Source organism: Danio rerio, chromosome 8 (assembly GCF_052040795.2).
Source record: "Danio rerio strain M-AB ecotype USA chromosome 8, GRCz13ab, whole genome shotgun sequence".
Taxonomy (NCBI): Eukaryota; Metazoa; Chordata; class Actinopteri; order Cypriniformes; family Danionidae; genus Danio; species Danio rerio.
Window position 1 is genome coordinate 34,743,128 of NC_141028.1, and position 21,625 is coordinate 34,764,752.

At 43.6% G+C, this 21,625-nt stretch overlaps 1 protein-coding gene across 1 annotated transcript in view; it reads left to right on the top strand.

Moving 5' to 3' along the window:
• The window catches only part of hmcn2 (hemicentin 2), a 176,384-nt gene that overhangs the window by 55,260 nt on the left and 99,499 nt on the right, over positions 1-21,625 (top strand). Inside the window, exons 14-20 of the mRNA XM_087264883.1 lie at positions 4,017-4,130; positions 4,480-4,638; positions 6,839-7,033; positions 18,341-18,436; positions 18,521-18,648; positions 19,709-19,853; positions 20,986-21,098. Coding sequence (XP_087121009.1) covers positions 4,017-4,130; positions 4,480-4,638; positions 6,839-7,033; positions 18,341-18,436; positions 18,521-18,648; positions 19,709-19,853; positions 20,986-21,098 — 950 coding nt within the window. The remainder of the gene's footprint in view (positions 1-4,016; positions 4,131-4,479; positions 4,639-6,838; positions 7,034-18,340; positions 18,437-18,520; positions 18,649-19,708; positions 19,854-20,985; positions 21,099-21,625) is intronic.

A 21,625-nucleotide genomic window follows, 5' to 3' on the forward strand; every position in this document is an offset into this window, starting at 1 on the left:
GGTTGTGCTTTCTCATGGTGCCGCCAGCTACCGCGTCATGATAAGCAGAGATGGAAGCCACGTAAACCTTGAGAGTGGAGGGCGACAGCCTGCTCTCCAGCTTCTCTTGAAGGAAAGAGAGCACAACACTGATCTGGCAGGTTTGGGGGTCTTCTCTGCAAAAGACACACCATTCAGTGAATGATTCATCGGGGCGAGGGTGCCAGATGGTGCCCTGTCCCTGAGAGAGTAGGTCCTCTCTCAAAGGGATCCGCCTGGGGGAGGGCCGTCGCGAGGAGGGACAGCTCTGATATCCAGGTCCGGTTGGGCCAGAGAGGCGCAACTAGCAGAACCTGCTCCTCGTCCTCCTTGACCTTGCACAAAAGTGAGCCTGCCCGAAACGCGCCCATATCAGCTGGACAGACTCGGGGTGGAGTCTCCATTCTCCAGAGTGAATTTGCTGCCGTGAGAGCATATCGGCTGCACGGTTGAGCATACCTGGGATGTGAACGGCGCGCAGCGATTTAAGCCTCGGATGACTCCAGAGGAGCAGACGGCGGGCGAGCTGAGACATGCGCCGAGAGTGCATACGGTTGATATACGCTGGCGTCGCTGTACTGTGCGTCCTGACCAGCACGTGTTGCTGCTGTAACACCGAAAAAAGCAGTGGAGAGCGAGGAACACTGTCAACAGCTCTAGTTGATTGATATGCCAATGTAGCTGGGCACCTTTCCATAGGCTCGCAGCTGCATGCCCGTGACACACGGCTCCCCAGCCCGTGTTGGAAGCATCTGTTGAGACAACAACATGACTGGACGCCTGTCCCAGAGGCACACTGGCCTGCAGGAACGAGGGGTCGTTCTAAGGGCTGAGGGTGCGGTGACACAGCGCAGTAACAGAGACTCGGTGTGTGCCCGCATGCCATGCGCGTCTTGGGACTCGATCTTGAAGCCAGTGCTGAAGTGGTCTCATATGGAGCAATCTGAGCGGATGCCATATGCCCCAGGAGCCTCTGAAAGTATTTCAATGGGACCACTATATTGCTGTCGAGCTCCCTCAGACAGTTCAGCAACAGGCGAGCGTGCTCTCCGGAGAGGTGCGCTACCATGGTGAACGAGTCCAGCTCCATCCCGAGAAAAGAGATCCTCTGCACCGGGCCGAGTTTTCTCGGTTGACCTGCAGCCCCAACAGGTGGAGGTGACGGAGCACCTTGTCTCTGTGCATAGTCAATTGCTCCCGCGAGTGGGCTAAAATCAGCCAGTCGTCGAGATAATTGAGTATGCGGATGTCCGCTGGCCTAAGGAGCACTAAGGCACCCTCCGCGATTTTGGTGAATACCCGCGGAGACAGAGAGAGCCCAAAGGGGGAACCTTGCATTGCCACGCTCGACCTTCGAACGCAAACCGCAGAAACCCGTGAACTTGGGGGGCCGTTTCGCAAACTGAATCGCATAGCTGAGTCTGATTGTACGTATGAGCCACAGCGAGGGGCTGGCCCACGCTAACCAGGCAGGCAGAGCCCTCGCTAATGGGGTCATCGGTGACCTCACCCATCAGACTGCTCTCTCACCGCCTCGAATTCCTGGGTGATTTCACAGACAGTGTCGCCGAACATGCCAGCTTGGGATATGGGGAAGTCAAAAAAGCGGACTTTGTCGACTTCGTCCATATCAGCCAGAGGTGGCGCTCCTGGATCACTAGTGTGGACATCGTCCTCCCCAACACACACGCAGCATACTTAGTAGTCCGAAGAGCTTAGTCGGCTGCGGTGCGAAGCTCATAAGCCTGGGTTGGACCCACCCTCGTGCAGCTTGGCAAGCGCCTGCGCTTCGTAGCGTTGGTAGCTGGCTATCGCATGCAAAGCGGAAGCAGCCTGGCCCGCAGCTATGTAAGCTCTAGCTCCGAGGGAAGCAGATAACTTACAGGCTTTGGATGGGAGACAAGGCGGACCCCGCCAAGAAGAGGTGCCGTGTGGATTGACAGCCATCGCGCACTCAACCTGAGAAATCGCCACATACCCCCTGGCCGTTCCACCATCAAGAGTGGTAAGGGTGGAGGGACACACAGCACGAGCAGAAAAAAGTGACCGCGTGAGGCTACTGTGCACCTCCGGGAAGTAGAGGACGCCCCTCTAGAAGCAGCCTGGGAAAGCACAGCTAACATGTCCATTTCAGGATCCGTTTTGACAGCGCTCACCTGCCCGGAGGGGGCGAGCGGGTCTGGATCATCATCGGACAATGAAAGCCCACCCTCCGATGCCGCGGTGGACGTCTGGTATCCGGTGTCATCGGGCGTAAGGGCTACCATCTGTTAGACGGATCGATTTCCCCGCCTGAAGCTTGGATGGAGCGCTTGGAGGAGCGAGAAGTCCATGGGCACGTGGGCGACGGATTATCTCTCGCTGAAACCCTCAGATCTGCCCGAGTGCCCGCTGCAGAGCAGGGGACAACTGGGGTGGTTTGCCCTTTTGCAAAGGCTAGCCGCGATCTTTAATGCCAACAGTCATGGCATCGCAATGACGACATAAACTGCCCGCAAGCAGCGCATTAACATGCTGGAGCATGTAACGCAATGCCCGTGCCCATCATCCGAGGACAGAAAACCACCGCATCCAGAAACGCACAGTCGGAGCGTCGTCCTGAAAAGGACGTGCTGCACGACTGTGTAGCTCTCTTTGTGTAAGTTGCAACTTTATACACACCGCTCTGGATGACCGGACCCAAAGAACGCCAGGCAAGGGAGAAAACCCAGCTCGACCGTCTGCCGCTGCGTGTACACACTCTGGACCGGGAGAATGCTCTTGTTCGCTCGGCATCGCTGGATCACAGCAGGAGGAACCCTCATCGACTCGATCAGAAAGTCTCTGAAGCAAAAAGGATGGCGTTTGCTCGCTCCAGGTGTGCTTATATGCTGGGATAATTGGCAATGAAGCACACCTGCGCAAGCTTACGCTGACAATTCATTTGACCGTTCAATACTCTTTCAGACAAGCTGCTTCTGAACCAAATCCTCCCATACGTGGATTTTCTAGATCAAATCCACCTATAGCATTGGAGTTCCCCAACTGAAGGGGAACACATAATTCAATGTATTGCAATGCAATGAGTATGTGTATTGCAATGCAATGAGTATTGCGAGGCAATAGAGTAATGTATGGTAACAAAAAAAACAACAACTACACTACTGGTCAAAGGCTTGGGGTCAGTTTTTTTCATGTTCATTTATTTTTTTGTTCATCAAGGCAGCATATATTAAATGAAAAATTAAAAAAAAATAACTTATATTTATTACAATATTAAATGACTGCTTTCTTATTGTATCTAGTTTTAAATAAAATTATTACTCTAGTCATTATTGCTTTTATTGCTATTACATTAGTAATAATACTAGTATTAATAATAATTATTATTATTATTATTAATATTAGAATGATTTCTAATGGATTGTGTGACTCTAAAGACTGGAATAATAAAGCTAAAAATTCATCTTTAAATGGAACTCCCTGCCTTTGCAGATTCAACAGGTGGACTATTTCCAATTTTAAATCTCAGATAAAATCTTTTTTGTTTAGGACAGCTTTTAATTATTTGCTGGTTTAATATTATGTTATTTTTACTGCTTATTTTTTTATGATGTGCTTGCTATATGATGTAAGGTGCCCTTGAGTGCTTTGAAAGGCACCTTTAAATAAAGGTAATAATGAATGTAAGTGATTTCTGAAGGATTATGTGACTGAAGACTGAAGTAATGAAGCTGAAAATTCATCTTTAAAATCACTGAAATAAAAATAAACGAAAATATAAACTACTTTTGAACAGTTATTTTATAGTGCAATAACATTTTGCTATTTTACATTTCATACTTACTTTTGATTAAATAAATTCAGCTTTGGTGAGCAGGATAAACTTCTTTTAGAACATTTAAAAATCATACTGACCCCAAAGTAATGTAAACAGTTAAAAATGAAAACATGAATAAATCCCACACAGCAACTTCAACACTTAGCTTTAATTTCTTTCTCTCTTGTAATTGTCTCAGAACCTCCAAGCATCTCGGTGGTCCAGCAGATGGTAATGGTTGTTGCTGGCGAAGATGCCAGTCTAGAATGTCAAGCCTCTGGCACTCCTTCTCCAATCGTTAAATGGCAAAAAGGTAAATACTGCTAATAGAGATTAATACTGGGCTCTTTCAGACACCTTGTCTTTTTGTCATATTTATTAATTCTATTTAGTTCTTTGTTACTAAACGGACAAATTGCTAACAAAATAATGAAACCATGCAAATTGCTGAAATGGGTAAAACAGACCCAGCATTAACCAAATCAGATGTATTAAAGATATATCTGCATAATCAGATTTGACATGTTACTATTTCTTCATTCTTCAGAAACTATTATTAATTCCTCGGGTTTTAGAGACTGTTTAGGATATTGGATGATGTGTAATGGGTTGTTAAGGCAACAGCGTATGTTTTCTTTGGTTCTTGCACCATCCGTCATCAGGGGATCTAGATCTGGGAACAGCTCCATTCGCCGAGCAGGATGTCCATCGCGGGACACTACAGATCCGTGGGGTTCAGGAACTGGATTCTGGCGATTATACCTGTGTGGCCTCAAACATTGCCGGCTCCTCGTCTGCTGTGGTCGTACTACAGGTGGGAGGTGAGAACAAGACCTCTGCTGCTTTACAATATAAACATTAAAGTACATTTAATGCAGCGCAGTTTCATTTTATGTGGGCTTTTATTTATTGAGCTCACTGTCGCAGTATTTCTATTGCTTTTCCAAAACTTTGAGGAACATGTAGTTCATAGCATGAATCAAAAAGCTTGGAAGGAACTGATTTTTAGCAATACACGCCCATAAGCCCATGGGCTTCCAAACCACAAAGTGGAAATGTTCCCCCTCTCTGTTGTAACGTGTGAAATTTGGAGAGCAAACTTGGTTTCAACTTGATATTTGGAACTGTGTCTTTAAAGTGATTTTTTAACAGGCCCTGACAGCATTCTCAGACTCCCGGTAGCTCATGGCCAGTTTACGAGAAAACTTAAACAATCCAGAAACAGATCATAATGTTGTATAGAACCTGCCTTAACTGTGTAATTTATGGCTCACTGTATGTACTTAGAAAAATAATGATTGTAATAAATATTGCTTTTCTGTTTTAAATTATCCCTATTTTTCTACAAGAATTTTCTACAAGGGAACATTTTCTATTTTAATACATCGTCTTTCACTATGCTGCAGCACATTCATGTAATTTGTCTCTAGAAAATCCTAATGTAAATAAAAAGCTATTCTCATTACTACGTCAGCACACTGATCTACTTTCTAATTTAAGTTTCTTTTTCTTATTCTTTGACCAAATTTCTAAACGTGTCTAATTCACTTTAGCAGTTTTAGGTTAAACATTCAACTTAGTTAGCCATGTGTTTAAATGCTAGCACTATGATACAGTACATATTAGCAATGTTCTAAAACATGCTAAAAATGCACTGATACATGGTGGCAATGTAATAATGAGTGAAAACATGTTAGCACCATGTTAAAATGTGATAGCAATGACTGACACCGTTTTGGCAACATGTGATAAACCATTCAATCATATACTTTTCTTCGGCTTAGTCCCTTTATCCATCAGGGCTGCCACCGCGGAATGAACCGGCAACTTATCCAGCGTATGTCGTAAGGCTGATTTATACATCTGTGTTAGGCGCACACATATTCTCTGGAGCAGCCTTTATGCAGTTTCATAGCCCTCGCCATGGCTGTCGCCAAACACCCTTCAAAAAATGGAACTACACAATCCCTTTTTCCCGGGAGTCTCCCGTATTTTAGACCTATCTCCTGTTTTGTTCTGTCTCCCGGAAAACTCCCGGATTTGCAATCCGGGGATCCCACCCCCCCAAACGCCTTAAAAAAGTTATATTTTTAATATGCATGTATTTATTAAAAACATGACAACTACATACACGTTAACGATGTTTAACTCTTGAAAGAAACATACTTGCAACATGTTAAAGCAAGCCTTTTGACTGTTTAAACTCTTTTAGGCTAGGGTTTCTCAAGCCAACATAAAAGTTTGTTTGTAGTTAAGGATTGTTTCCTGCGTTATTATGCAAAAAGGTTACAGTTAAAGGCTAATTTATACTTCTGCATTAAGCGCACGCATATGCTCCGGCGCAGCCTTGGTGGAGTCGCATAGCGACCTTTCAAAAAATATAACAACCTATTTTTTTTTACAGTTATTGGTAATTAGATGTCGCAACAACGCATAGAGCAAGTTCTGTGATTGGTCGGCTTGGTAGCTGTGATCAGTGTGGGCGGGACCAAGAGCCACGTGGAGCCGTTGGAGCGAGTGTTTACAACTGTCGAATCCCATGAAGTGGCTTTAGATGGAAACTGTTGTTATGTGTTTACCTTATGACTAAAGTTGTTGCACGTCCGCTGGTTCTCACCTCTGAATGAGCGAGTTTAACTACTTGTACATTAAGGTAGCATTCAGAAAAAAACAAAACACTTGCAAAGAAACACTGCACAGAGGAACAAAAAAGCCTACTGCCGGCTAGCATTTCGGAAGTGTTATTGCAGAGCAACACAAACAGCATGCAGAAGTATTAAAGGGGGTCACACCGATCACTCAATGCAGAAGTATAGATCAGCCTTAATGCATAAACAGGACCAGATTTAAATCATAATTACTATCCCACATATAATGTGTGTGGGTAAAATATGTTGGGATTAGACAAATTTGAGAGATTTCACAGTCCAATACAAACAATACATTGCAAATATATATACAAAAATATCATAATGTATTCATTCATTTCATGTTACATTTTTGATGCCTTTATTTTTTCAGCTGCTCCTACGTTTTCTGAGTCTCCCGTGGACATAACAGCTAGTGTGGGTGATAACATCACTCTGCCATGCATCGCTCGTGGTTTTCCCACACCATCTCTGATATGGAGACGCCAGGATGGACGTCCCATTTTTGGCAAGTCGTCTGGCCATGTTGGCACCTCTCAACTGCCTTCTGGTGCCCTTCAGATCCAGAGTGAGTTTCTATATCTGTCTTTGAATAGATGTTTTGGGAGGTTGTCTGCAAGTACAATCCCTGTAAAACACCAAACGCGAGGATCTAACAGACATGATCCACCCACAGGAGGATAGTGAATATGTTATTTTAGGTGTTGACATGTGGGAGAGGTCAGTCTGAAACCAACTGCTGTGATAGAGGAAATAGAAACAGTGCAACTGAGAGCTTCCTCTGTCAGAAAGTGATCTGAGAGGACGACTCTGCACCTTCGGCCCATCAGGGGTTGGGTGGGGTAAAAAGTCAAACCGCAGGCCTCCTGTGCCAGAACCAGAGCTTCTGGCAGGAAAGGGAGCTTGCATATGGATGAAGTACAGCACTACATGTTTATAGGAGATATTGTTTTACACATTAGAGAATTTTCAGCTACATTTCAAGGTCTATTATCCATTTTAAATGCTGTTTAGAGGTAAAAGGAACAACTTGTACAGAAGTTATTTTCACACCAAGTAATTCCCGTTGGTCAGTGGGATGAACCTTTATATAACACTTAAATATAAGCAATATTTGTGTGACCCAATTGTTTGCCCTAAGAATTTCAGGATCACTCCAACGCCAATAAAATGACAATATTAACCAAGGCTTGTTTGAAATATCTTCTTAGGGCGATGTTTTTGAGAATCGTTTATTGCATGGCTTCAGCTACGTCTGCTTTTAGCTTTTGTTTAAAAATCCACCAGAGGCTGCTGTGTACATTTTTGAGAATCTCTAATAAATGACTGGGCTACTTTTTCCTTATACATGCCATTTATACATCATTCTAGTGCTGTTTCATGCAAAGCTGGCCTGCTTGTCTTGCATAAAATATATCATTAAAATAGACTGACCCTCACACTCCCTTCCTTAAACCCAATTGGCAGTGTTTTTAAAAGCAAATAAGTAGAGAAACGTATATCACAGTCACATATATTTACCACGATTTCACATTGCTTTTTTATTTTTACCTGTGTTTTGGACCCATCCTTTGCTGGACTCAAAGACCCAATCCAAATTCTATTTTTGTACCCCTGCCCCTTCCCCTTCCCCTTGGCCCTTACAACTCAGGGTTAAGGGGAAGGGCTTCAAAATGTAAAATTTTGTGGGACTAATGTACAGGAGTTATTAATACAGATTATAGATCGCGGAATTTAGCTGGGTTTTTTTTTGTGTTTTTTTTTTTTTAAAGCATGACGGTAAAACACAAACGCGGTTATGAATATCTTAAAACATGTGTTTGTTTGTCGTAAAAATTCATAATACTTAGTAAAATTATTAATTAGTAAAAATACTAATTTGTGGATCTCCTTACTTCCGGGTTCAGCAATACTGCCGTTGTGGCAGGTGTATTCTAGTAAATTTTCTTACCCCTTGGTTTCAAGTGTGGCCCTGAAAAATCTGGGCTATTCACCCCTTTCTCATCAAGCATCTCCCGCTGGATTTAATCTCACTATATTTGCTAAACGTGATATTTAGTTAATCTTGTTGTCTTTATCTAACAAAATATTCCCTGACTTTGGTCTTTTAAATCGAATACGTGTTCACAGGAACATGTTTTGGCTGAGCTCAAAGATAAGTTAATAATTAATGTAACCACATACATGCTGTATATTGACTGATCGCTTGCCTTCATTTCCTATAATTTATAAACTTATTGTGTGTTATACTTTCATAATATCAATTATTACTTATTAAATCTGACATTCAGCAAAGCAGAGGATACGTTTCGTATTTTCAATGAAAATGAAAGGAGGCAGTGATGTTATATAGGTTCTGTTTTATTATAAATATGCCCACAGTGAAGATGCAGCACGACGCCTCAGCATTTCTGCTGTCTGTTAAGTTGTTAATATCAAAATGAAAATAGGCAGTTCCTTAAATCATGTTTTCATTTTATTGATGAGAAAGTAAAACAACGTAGCCAGGATGATGTGAATAAGGTTATATAGTACACTGTTCCCTTTGAAGATCTACCGGACATGTCCATATCAAACTTGCAAAGTCTGAACTTACAGGGAGAGGATACGAGACTGAACTGTGTTTGTAGGCTACTTAATATTGAGGAAAAGCCCCAATCAGACAGGCGAATGTCTGCAGCCCCGCCTCCGTTTTCAGATGTCTCTATTTTTCCCCATCCACACTGAGACAGAGCAGCAGCGTTTTAGAATGAAAACGGCCTCTTCAGTATTTTCGAAACGCTTCGTTTTTGTCGCTTGAAAACTCGGGCGTAGTGTGGACGGATGGCGTAACCGTAGCAAAACTTATGCGTTTTAAAACAAAAACGCATTAGTGTAAATGGGGCCTTAGCCCTACGACTTCAAGCTAAAGAGAATTGGGACACCCCTACCCCTTGGCGTGCATGGGCAAAACGAGGGGTAGGGGTAAGGGGAAGGGCTTAGGGGTAGAATTGGGATTGGGCCATACTCAGTCCACTCCGCGTTCCAAGTAGCACACCTTACAACAAGGCGAGCTACCAAGCAAACTAACCACACAGGTTAAGCCGATTACAGATAACAGTCATTCTTGTTCTCACTGTAGTTTGAAAAGAAACAAAACTTGGCAGAGTCATATCGTCTTCAGCATTCATTTCACCCATAAAATTTAGGCAAACATGTGCTGAGACACACAATTTAGCCCTCGGCACCTAATTACAATGAGCCTGTGTTGCAATAATACAGTCATTTTTGATGTAGTGTTAATAGAAAACAATGATGTAATTGAAACTATTGATATTATGTCAACGATTTTACTGTTGTCATTTTTAACAGAAGATTATTATTCTTTTTTACCTGTTGGCATGGAGAACAAGTTATTTGGACACTTTACAGTAAGATTGTATTAGGTATTGTTAGTTAATACATTTAATAACATTAACGAACATTGAACAATACATATTGTACAATATTTATTCATGTTAGTTAACATTTGTTAATGATAATAAACTTGTTCATTGTTCATTCATGATATCTCATGGTGTATTACTATTAACTAATGTTAACAAGCATGAATTGGGATTTTAATACTGCATAAGTAAATGTTTAACTATGAATAGTAAATGCTGGTTCCCCTTCGGTTGGGGAACTCCAGTGCTATAAGTGGATTTGATCTTTGTGAAAATCCACGTATGGGAGGTTTCGGATCAGAAGCCGCTTGTCTGAAGAGTATTGAACGGGCCAATGAATGAAATGAATTGGCAGCGTAAGCTTGCGCAGGTGTGCTGCATTGCCAATTATCCCAGCATATAAGCACACCTGGAACGAGCAAACGCCATCCTTTTCGCTTCAGATCCTTTCTGAGTGAGTCAATGAGGGTTCCTCTTGCTAAATCAGCACTTCAGAGCGAACGAGTGTCTCCCGGTCCAGAGTGGGTTTTCGCGGCGGCAGATGGTCGAGCTGGGTTTCTCCCTTGCCTGTGGTTCTTTGGGTCCGGTCCTCCAGTGCGATGCGTAATGTTGCTAAGCTTTCCTAAAAGAGCTACACAGTCGTGCAGCACTTTTCAGGTTGTCGCTCCGACTGTGCGTTTCTGGATGCGGGGGTTTCCTGGCTCCGGATGATGGACACGATCACTGCGTTGCATGTTTGGGGGTACAGCATGTTAATGCGGTGCTCGCGGGCGGTTCATGTCGTCATTGCGATGCCATGACCGTTGCACAGCTAAGATCGCGGCTAACTTTCGTAAGAGAGTGATCCACCCCAGTTGCCTCCTGTTCTAAAAAAGCAGCGGGCGCTCGGGCAGATCTGAGGGTCCCAGCGGGAGATAATCCGCCGCCCAAGGGCTCGCGGACTTCTTGCTCCTCACATCGCTCCATCCAAGCTTCGGGCAGTGGGAGTGATCCGTCTAACCAGATGGTAGCTCTCACGCTCGCTGACACCGGAGATCAGATGTCCTCCACGGCATCGGAGGGTGGGCTTTCACTGTCCGATGAAGATCCGGACCCGCTCGCCCCCTCCGGGCTGGTGAGCGCCGTCAAATCGGATCCTGAAGCGGACATGTTAGCCGTGCTTTCCCGGGCTGCTTCGGTCGTGGGGTTGGAGCTGGTTCATCCCTCAGCTCCGCAGCCGGACCGACTAGATGGGTGCTACATAGAGGACCAGCAGGCGAAGCCTTCAAAGCCTCTTGTCCCCTTCTTCCCGGAAGTGCAGAGTAGGCTCACGCACTCTTGGAGGGCACCTTTCTCTGCCCGTGTTGCGTGTCCCTCCGCCCTCAACGGCGGAGCTGCCAGGGGGTATGAGGCGATCCCGCCAGTGGAGCACGCTATCGCGGTCAATCTTTGTCCGCGTGGCGCCTCTACGTGGCGAGGTTTGCCCCGCCTCCCGTCCAAAGCCTGTAGGTTGTCTGCCTCCCCCGGAGCCAGAGCTTATAAGGCTGCAGGCCAGGCTGCTTCTGCTTTGCACGCGCTGGCCGAGCTGCACGAGGGCAGGTCTAACCCAGGCTTACTACAAGAGCTGCGCACCGCGACCGACTATGCTCTTCGGACTCGTAAGTCCGCCGCGTGTGCGCTGGGGAGGATGATGTCCACACTTGTGGTTCAGGAACGCCACCTCTGGCTAAACCTGGCCGGTGACACCGTCGGCGACCGTCGGAATTCAAGGCGGTGAAAGAGCAGTCGGATGCGATGGGCAATGTCATCTATCGGCGCAGCCATAAGCCCGCTCTGCCCGCCGAGCCATCCACTTCCACTGCTCCTCGCCGAGGGCGCCCGCCAACGAGGGCTGCCCCGCCCCCGCCTGCGCCTCCGGCCAAGCAGGCGCGGCGTACACCTCGAAAGCAGGCAGCCCCCCCTGCCCAGGGCGCCGTTAAGTCCGGTAAACGGCCCGCGAAGCATCCCTGAGACAGGCCATGCGGAGAAGAGGAAACTTGCTCTTTCCCCGCTGGAGGGCGGGGCCCCGACCAGTCCGGGACGCGCTGCCTTCCGACTCGCAGATTCTACGTGCTTCGCCAGTGGCTCACGAGCGCTGGGGGGGATGGTCTCCCTTCCCTCAGCCCTCCAGCCCCCTCTCCGGAGTCAGGGTGCGGAGCCAGAGCGAATTGCTCTCCTCCAGCTCTTCCGCGGGACCCTCGTGCTTCCCGGATCAGCACACCCACTCCGCGCTGCAAAACCGCTGGTACGTCAGCGATTGTAGCGATGACTCTATTAGTGAGGGCTCTGCCTGCCTGGGTTACGCGATTCAGTTCACAAAACGGCCCCCCAAGTTCATGGGCGTGTATTTCACCAGGGTCAACCCCCTGTCTGCCCCTGTCTTGCGAGAGGAGATTGCTGCCCTCCTGGCGAAGGGTGCAATCAAGCCAGTTCCTCCAGCCCCCTCTCCGGAGTCAGGGTGCGGAGCCAGAGCGAATCGCTCTCCTCCAGCTCTTGGAGAGTGGGTTTTACAGCCCATACTTCATCGTACCCAAAAAGACCAATCCTAGATCTGCGCGTTTTGAACCGCTGTCTGCACAAGCTGCCGTTCAGAATGCTCACGCAGAGGTGCATTCTCCAATGCATTCGTCCTCGGGATTGGTTTGCAGCCATAGACCTGAAGGACGCGTATTTCCATGTCTCCATTCTTCCACGCCACCGCCAATTTCTGCGGTTTGCGTTCGAGGGTCGAGCGTGGCAGTACAAGGTCCTCCCCTTCGGGCTCTCTCTGTCTCCGCGGGTCTTCACCAAACTCGCGGAGGGTGCCCTAGTGCCCCTTCGACTCGCAGTCATCCGCATGCTCAATTATCTCGACGGCTGATTTTAGCCCACTTGCGGGAGCAATTGATTATGCACAGGGACAAGGTGCTTCGGCATCTCAGCCTACTGGGGCTTCAGGTCAACCGAGAAAAGAGCAAACTCGCCCCCGTGCAGAGTATCTCTTTTCTCGGGATGGAGCTGGACTCGATCACCATGGTAGCGCACCTCTCTGAGGAACGCGCTCGCCTGTTGCTGAACTGTCTGAGAGAGCTAGACAGCAAACTAGTGGTCCCATTGAAGTTCTTTCAGAGGCTCCTGGGGCATCTGCAGCCGCCGTCAATCCGCTCGGATTGCTCCATATGAGACCACTTCAGCACTGGCTTCACGATCGGGTCCCAAGACGCGCATGACACGCGGGCACACATCGGGTCTCTGTTACTGCGCTGTGTCGCCGCGCCCTCAGCCCTTGGAACGACCTCTCATTCCTACAGGCCGGTGTGCCTCTAGGACAGGCGTCCAGCTATGTTGTTATTTCAAAGGATGCTTCCAACACGGGTTGGGGGGCCGTGTGTCATGGGCATGCAGCTGCGGGCCTGTGGAAAGGTGCCCAGTTGCATTGGCATATCAATCGCCAAGAGCTGTTGGCAGTGTTCCTCGCTCTCCACCGCTTTTTATCGGCGCCTCCACGTATGGTCTTTAGACGCGAGGCAGACTTAACCTACCGACTGCGGTGGTTAATACCATCACTCAGGCTAGAGCCCCTTCCACGAGGCACGTCTACGCCCTGAAGTGGAGTCTATTCACTGAATGGTGCGTCTCTCGCAGAAAAGACCCCCGTATCTGCCAGATCAGTGTTGTGCTCTCTTTCCTTCAAGAGAAGTTGGACAGCAGGCTGTCGCCCTCCACTCTCAAGGTTTATGTGGCCGCCATCTCCGCTTATCATAACGCGGTAGCTGGCGGCACCGTGGGAAAGCATAACCTCATCATCCGGTTCCTTAAGGGTGCTAGGCGAATTAATCCATCTTGCCCCCCTCTCATGCCCTCTTGGGATCTCGCCCTCATTCTCACGAGTTTGCGAGCAGATCCCTTTGAGCCACTCGATTCAGTATCTCTAAGATTTCTGTCCCTGAAGACAGCTCTGCTGGTTGCGTTGGCCTCCATCAAGAGGGTCGGGGACCTGGAGGCATTTTCGGTCAGTGACTCGTGCCTGGAATTCGGACCGGATTACTCTCACATCATCCTGAGACCCCGCCCGGGTTTTTGCCCAAGGTTCCTACCACCCCCTTCAGAGATCAGGTAGTGAACCTGCAAGCGCTGCCCCCGGAGGAGACAGACCCAGCCCTTTCTTTACTTTGTCCAGTTCGGTCTCTGCGCATTTATGTGGACTGTACTCAGAATTTTAGATCATCTGAGCAGCTCTTTGTCTGTTATGGCGGTCGGCAGCAGGGAAGTGCCGTATCGAAACAAAGATTATCCCACTAGATTGTGGATGCCATTTCACTTGCTTATTCGAGTCGAGGTCAGCCGTGTCCCCCGGGAGTGCGTGCACACTCCACTCGGAGCGTTGCATTCTCTTGGGCGCGTGCACGCAGCGCCTTTCTAACAGACATCTGTAGAGCTGCGGGCTGGGCGACACCCAACACATTTGCAAGGTTTTACAATCTGCGAGTAAAGCCAGTTTCCTCAAGGGTATTAGGTAACTCTTTGGTGATTGAGGAAACAACTCGATAGGGTGTTTAGACACGCTTGCTGCGCTATTCTCCCTAACACGGAGGTACGTTCGTCTTTTCATCCGTCAGTAAAGTTCCCCGTCCGGTGAGCCCTGCAGATTCCTCGTAGCCCCCAGCACTGACTCAGCGGAGGAGTCACTTGCTGGCCTACTACGTTGTAGGTCTGCCTGCGGGTCAGCCCGCGTTTTAGGTATAGGTGCCTGCTATGCGTGATCACCACTAGGTGATCCCATATGCTTTTTCCGCCACGGTTGGGTGGACCCGTGTCTTCCCTCTCCGCTAACCACTTTTTTGCTATGCGTACTCCCCCTTTTTAGGGCTAGTCCATATGTAAATTCTTCCATCTATCCCCCCTTGGGTAATGGATGGCCTCCGCAGCGTCCTCCCTTTCGGGATTGCACGCTTCCCAATGTACTGTCATGTTTTCCTAGAATTATCTAGATGCTCACGACTTCCTAAAAAATAAATCTAAATCCGTAAGACTTCTGTTGAAGTTGGATAAATTAGGGCCAGGGACTCGTTGGAGGACCGTGCCTCCCATGATGTGGGTGCGTCACGCTTGTTTGACTATCCCCTCATCGGGGGCGTTGGTAAGGTGCAGTCATTATGGCGCTTTCCATAGTTCTCCCATTCGTGGATTTTCACAAAGATCAAATCCACTTATAGCACTGGAGTTCCCCAACCGAAGGGGAACGTTCGAGGTTACAGAAGTAACCCTTCGTTCCCCGAGGAGGGGAACGGAAGTGCTATACTCCGTCGCCATAATGACTGTCCCTTAGCTGTTTGAAAGTTTCTTCAGCTTAAAAGGATGGCGTTTGCTCACTCCAGGTGTGCTTATATGCTGGGATAATTGGCAATGCAGCACACCTGCGCAAGCTTACGCTGCCAATTCATTTCATTCATTGGCCCGTTCAATACTCTTCAGACAAGCGGCTTCTGATCCGAAACCTCCCATACGTGGATTTTCACGAAGATCAAATCCACTTATAGCCCTTCCATTCCCCTCCTTGGGGAACGAAGGGTTACTTCTGTAACCTTGAACGTTAATTGTTGTTCATTATTATTTCATCTAATCAAACAGTATTGTAAAGTATGGCCTAAACTAGCTACTTTACTGGAACTTAAATATAAATACACTAGAACATATATTTACTTCTATTCACTAGATATTTTACAAAACATATCATATCAGCATATATTTGCATTGAGTACTTTGTACTTTGAAGTGTAGTTTTGCATCAAGTTTGCTTTTGGCAACTATCAACGGCAAAGGGCCCAAATCTGGTTTATATTGTTAGCCAAGTATAGAAAGAGTGTATTTTGTATTTGTGTATCTGTTTTATGAGATATAATCTCAGAGTTGCAAGAAAAAATTCAGAATTTATCAAAATCAAAATAATATTTTCTAGAAATTCTATTATTTCTATACTGTATATGAAAGACTCTTTCTTCTGGGTTTTCTGCAACCATGATGTGCATATCTCTCGAATGTTTAAAACTGATAGTTAACCTATGATAAGTAAAGTATCACTTATAAGAAGCATCGCATTCAGTTTAAGACAGAAGTCCAGTGCAGAGTCCCTGAATGAACAAAGTGGCATTGATATTCTATCCCACATTTTGTGATGAATATGCTGTAATGCAAAACACTGTTGTCTTGCTCAGCAGGAAAACAATGTATTCAAATGTGAGTAATGTGGCAACACGGAACATGACACCTACACTGTATACTTGCACACAAATATCTTGTTTACATGTAGCTTTGAGTTATACTATTTCCAGCAGTTTCAACAGCTACCATGTGAGTGCAAATGACTACTATTGTGTGAATTTCGCGCATGCAGACTGTTGCCTAATATTTATAACAACAGCTTCTTTGTTTTAAATCAGATGAACGGTTGCATATAATGTAATGTGTGCGTAATGGTCTCAAATGAGAATGAATAATCGCAAATGAAGTCAGAACTGTCATCACAATGAAATTAATAGCTGGGTTGTAAATTCAAGCAAATCAGCACTGCCATATTTCTCTCTCTCTCTGATCCAAATGTGCCAGCAGCAGGAAGGATGGAATACATTTTGCACAAATCTGAAAATTTTATGCTTGATTATTTATGCCAAAAATGCAGAATGCAGATTTATGTCATTAAAAATACCAATCATCATTCATCAGAGATGTCTGCCTCATTTAGATTAAAGAGATTGTTTGTGGCATCTGTTTTTATTCAGCTTTAAAGTAGAAAATATTTGCAAATTAGGTTCATAAATTTGTCCAAAACATAAAGGCTATGACTGGTTGTAATTAAATAAATGAATACCAGATGCCTGATTTGAAATAAATTAATTGCCATGAGTTGATATAAATATTTTGAAATTTGCTGAATATTTTACATGTCTAATCATTCAATAACACTATTAGTATATTTACTAAAGTTTCAGAATGTAAATAAGCTAATTGTAATTGTTTTGTTTTATTTTGATCAATAATGTAAAAAAGCATAATAATATGCATGCATTTTTCGACATTTTTGCTTTTTCAAAATATGTCTGTGTTAAATATATTTAAATTAGTGATAAATTATTATATTAAATGATCTCGGAAACACATTTTGGAAATAAATTTTCTGAGTGATTGTCTACATATAAACTGATATATCTAATTAAAAGAGAATAATAATAGATAAGAGACACATATAGTGGGGGAAAAGTATTCAACACATTTTTTTTTTCTGGAAAAATAATTTTATAGGAACTGTTGACATGGGATTGAAACCGACTTTGGTAAAAACCCAAACAATACAAGCATAAAAATATAACAAAATAAAGAAAATCTGAATAAAAAAATGTTATGTTTAATAACAATGGAATGACACAAGAAGAGAGTACTTAACTACTGAAACATATTTAATACTTAATATTATGGCTTTTTGGTGATGGCAGCTTATAGATGCCTCTCATATGGGGGATGAAGTCACATGAATTGCTCAGGTGTGAGTTTTTCACAGATCTTGATGGTTCTTTTGGTCTTGTCTATCAAATCTGATCTTTAATTTCTAATTAGATTCAAGTCAGGTTATTGGTTGGGCCATTCTACAGCTTGATTTTCCTTCTCTGAAACCATTTGAAAGTTTCCTTGGCTGTGTTTTGGATTATTGTCTTGCTGACATGTCCACTCTGGTTTCATCTTCATCATCCTGCTAATGTAGATGTTGGACCGAAGCAGCTGATATTAATTTGCAATGACGAAGGGCAGAGGGTTGCTGAATAACTACTGAGAGATTTCGGCTGCTGTCTGGGCTTTTACTGCTTTTCTACAGCTCCCCTTCTTCATGTGTTCAAAACTATTTCCTGTGTCATTTACACATAGTTTGTAAACTAATTAAGTTTGTTTTCTTTGCATTTGTTTTCCCTGTTAATTGATTTTTTTGGTTGTTACTAACATCTGGTGAAAATTTCAAGTCAACAGCACCATTAGAAATATGTTTTCTGAGAAAAATGGTGATGTGATCAATACATGTTTCCCCCTCTGTATTGTATTTTAAATCCCCAGCTATATATGGCTAGTTAGAATATAGGTAAAAAGATATTTTTGTCTATAATTATTTTATATTGTTAAACTAGTACCATTTATGGCTAAACGTTCTCAGTTCTGTTTTCATTTTGACTCTGATACAAAGGTCAAGATTATTCTTTATTAATGAAGCTGTTGCCAAAACACAAAAAATACACAAACAAAATCCATGTGAGGCAGTTAGCGATCACACATCTCTTTCACATTCATTACAGCATGCCTTAATTAAACTTAATGGCTTGTTAATGATGAAAGTATGAAACAATATGTTTATAAGATCCATTTCAAAAGAATCATTTATCTTCTAATCAGTGTTTCTCTGATCCCTCTAGGTGTTTGGGTTGATGATGAAGGTGTTTATCTTTGCGAGGCCAAAAACCAGTTCGGATCTATCAAGGCATTAGCGAGAGTCACTGTTACTGGCTTAGGTATGGAAATAAATGGTTCTTTTTGTCAATATTACAATTATTAGCATCATAAAGTCTCAATGTAATGATCTGTCATTTGTGCAGAACCACCGTTGCTAGTTCAAGGCGCTCCATCCATCACTACGATGATTGCTCAGCCTTTAAACCTTCCCTGTAGGTTATTAGATGGGATTCCTCTCCCTGAAAGGATCTGGACACACAATGGGAAACAAGTGAGTAACAAAAATGAGTTCATTTCACTCAGCTAGCTTCATTGTCTTGTTGGCTTAAGTCCCTTTATTAATCCTGGGTCGCCACAGTGGAATGAACCGGCAACTTATCCAGCAAGTTTTTACACAGCGAATGCCCTTCCAGCTGCAACCCATCACTGGGAAACATCCACACACACACTCATACACTACGGACAATTTAGCCTACCCAATTCACCTGTACTGCATGTCTTTGGACTGTGGGGGAAACCGGAACACCCGAAGGAAACCAACATGAACGCAGGGAGAACATGCAAACTCCACACAGAAACGCCAACTGAGCCGAGGTTCGAACCAGCGACCCAGTGACCTTCTTGCTGTGAGGCGACAGCACTACTTACTGCGCCACTGCTTCGCCCCACTCAGCTAGCTATTTAAAGAAAATGTACTCATTATTACTCTTTATTAACCTTCATGGGTTTCTTTTTGTATGTTGAACACAATGAAGATGTTCTGAAAATACTGAAAACCGGTAGCCACTAGCATCCATAGTAGGAAAAAAGATACAATGGCTATAGATTTTGTACATTTTTCAAAATATCTACTTTTGTATTTTATAAAAAGACATTTAAACAGGTTTATAGTAAGTTGGGGATGAGGCAACAGTGACATAATTATATTACCTATCACTTTAAAAAATGTGTCCACTTTTTATTGTGGTATTAACTACTATGTTGTACTATTTACATTTAAAGTAATCATTTGGTAACATGCACTTATTGTGTTCTTACCTGATTTGACTCTTTAATTTCACCCTTAAACCCAGCTATACCTACAGTATTTGTTTATAATATACAGACACTAAAGAGGAGTTACAGTTGTGAAACAAATAGCACAATTTAGATTTTGGAATATCTAAATTTATTAATAATCATCATTGTGATGCTTACTGAGGCTTCTTAAAGCATGATGTTTCTTTAAGCTAATATGACGATCTTTCTTTTGAGGAATCTAAATTGATCAGGTTGAAATGGGAATATACATTTGCCCTTATGTTTTTATTGTGTCTGATTGTCCTGCCTAGGTGCGTGTTGGCGGAAGAGTGTTTCTAAGGAGTGATGGCAGTCTGCATGTAGACAGAGCTGTGCCTGATGATGCTGGGACTTATGTGTGCACTGCTGTTAATGTTGCAGGATCTGCCAATATTACTGTCACTGTTGAAGTTCATGGTTAGTATTCAGAGTTTGGTATAATTGAGTGTGATTCATTTTTTGGCTGTCAAGATTTAGTTAGAAGCACATTGATAACATGAGTCTAAAGAGAAGACAGTTAGTAGATTATGAAAACAATGAGAATTAATAAATGTTCACCCTCTGGGGTCTGAGGGTATTTTGGGGCACTGGAAAACTGATGTGCCCTGACATTTCTCTGTTTTTTCAGAAGCTTGTAAACATATAAAACATATAAAGGCTAACTCCTCTGTAAACTGCACAAACTGGGCTAAAATAATACATTGGCAACATTTTAGTACAAGATTGTGCTTTTGAGAAATAAATTTTTATGTGTGGTTAGTGAAAAACAAAAATTTTGAAGTCACTGAAATAACTTCATCAAAAACACACTCAATATTTGTTCAGAAGATCACAAGACTTTTGAGATCTGGATCTTGTAGCCTAGAGTTTGCTCTAAATATATGTGAAAACCATCTTAATATCAATAAATATCAATAAATTAAAAAGGTAAATTTTATCAATATTGTTTTCAAATTAACATAATTTTAAAGATTAACATTTACTTTATAAGAAAAAGGAATGAAAGAATAGAAGTAATTTGTTCAAACACTGATGAAAAGTTCAAAGAAAAGGCAAATAAAACATGAATGCAAAATGCATAAATTAATACAAATGTAAAAATCACATTTTTATCTAAAGTGTTTACCCGTGAACGTATTTCTTCAGATTGAAACATATTTAAAATATATAAATGAATAAATTAATCAGCAAACTTTTTTTGTTCAGTTTACTTGTCCCTGCCGAGTTTTAGGGATTATTATTATTATTATTTTCATTATTATTATTGTAAAATTTAAACTATGAAATATGAACTTCATATAACAGTATTAGTTTCCAAATAAGCATGTCATTAAATAATCAAAACAAAAACACATATTAAGAAAACTATTTTTGCAGTACAGTAACTTATCTGGTCCCTAATGAAACGAAAACAGAATCTAATGTTAGGTTGGCACATTTAGAAGTGATAAGCTGGATTCCTTGTGAAGTATCTTTGGCGGAGATCTAATTGTGAACCGCTGGTTGTTAAGGTCTGGTCAACAGCTGCTATTTTGACCTACTTTTGCAGCCCCTCCTGATATCAAGGCTGGTCCCCTGCACTACACAGCTAGCGAGGGCACACCGATCTCCCTGTCCTGTGAAGCAAGAGGTGTCCCCAAACCCACCATCAGCTGGTCCAAGGTACCTATATCGTCCTGATCCCTACAGTCTTTTTTGTCAGAACAACTGCCAGCACTGTTTAAAATACAGTCTGTAACTCCTCTTTAATCTTCAGCAGCACATGTAACCTCTTGTTAGAGAGTAATTCCATCATTCCGAGTTTATAATAGTCCAAAAGGTGATGATAATAGTTAAACATGGCAGTTGGTTCATGGTTTAGGTTGCTGAAAATAAATAATTTGCTCCTTTGTTTTTTCCGGCTTCTTTTTTTTGTACTTCCCTCTTAGGCTTGTTTGTTTCTGAAAGGATCGGATGTCAGGAGCATGCATACCCTGATTATCAAAACAATAATTTCGTTATTTCAAAAATAGATGCTCACACGAGCGATCGTGAGCTCCCTTGATAAACTGAAACCTCTCACACTTTATGACGGCCACATAAAACAAAAACAGGACAAGGCAGATTTTGCTCTTCTTCTTGGCTTTGTGGCTGTTCATCAAGATGATGACAAGGTTTGGCTCAGGTCAACCATGGCTCGTTATTATATT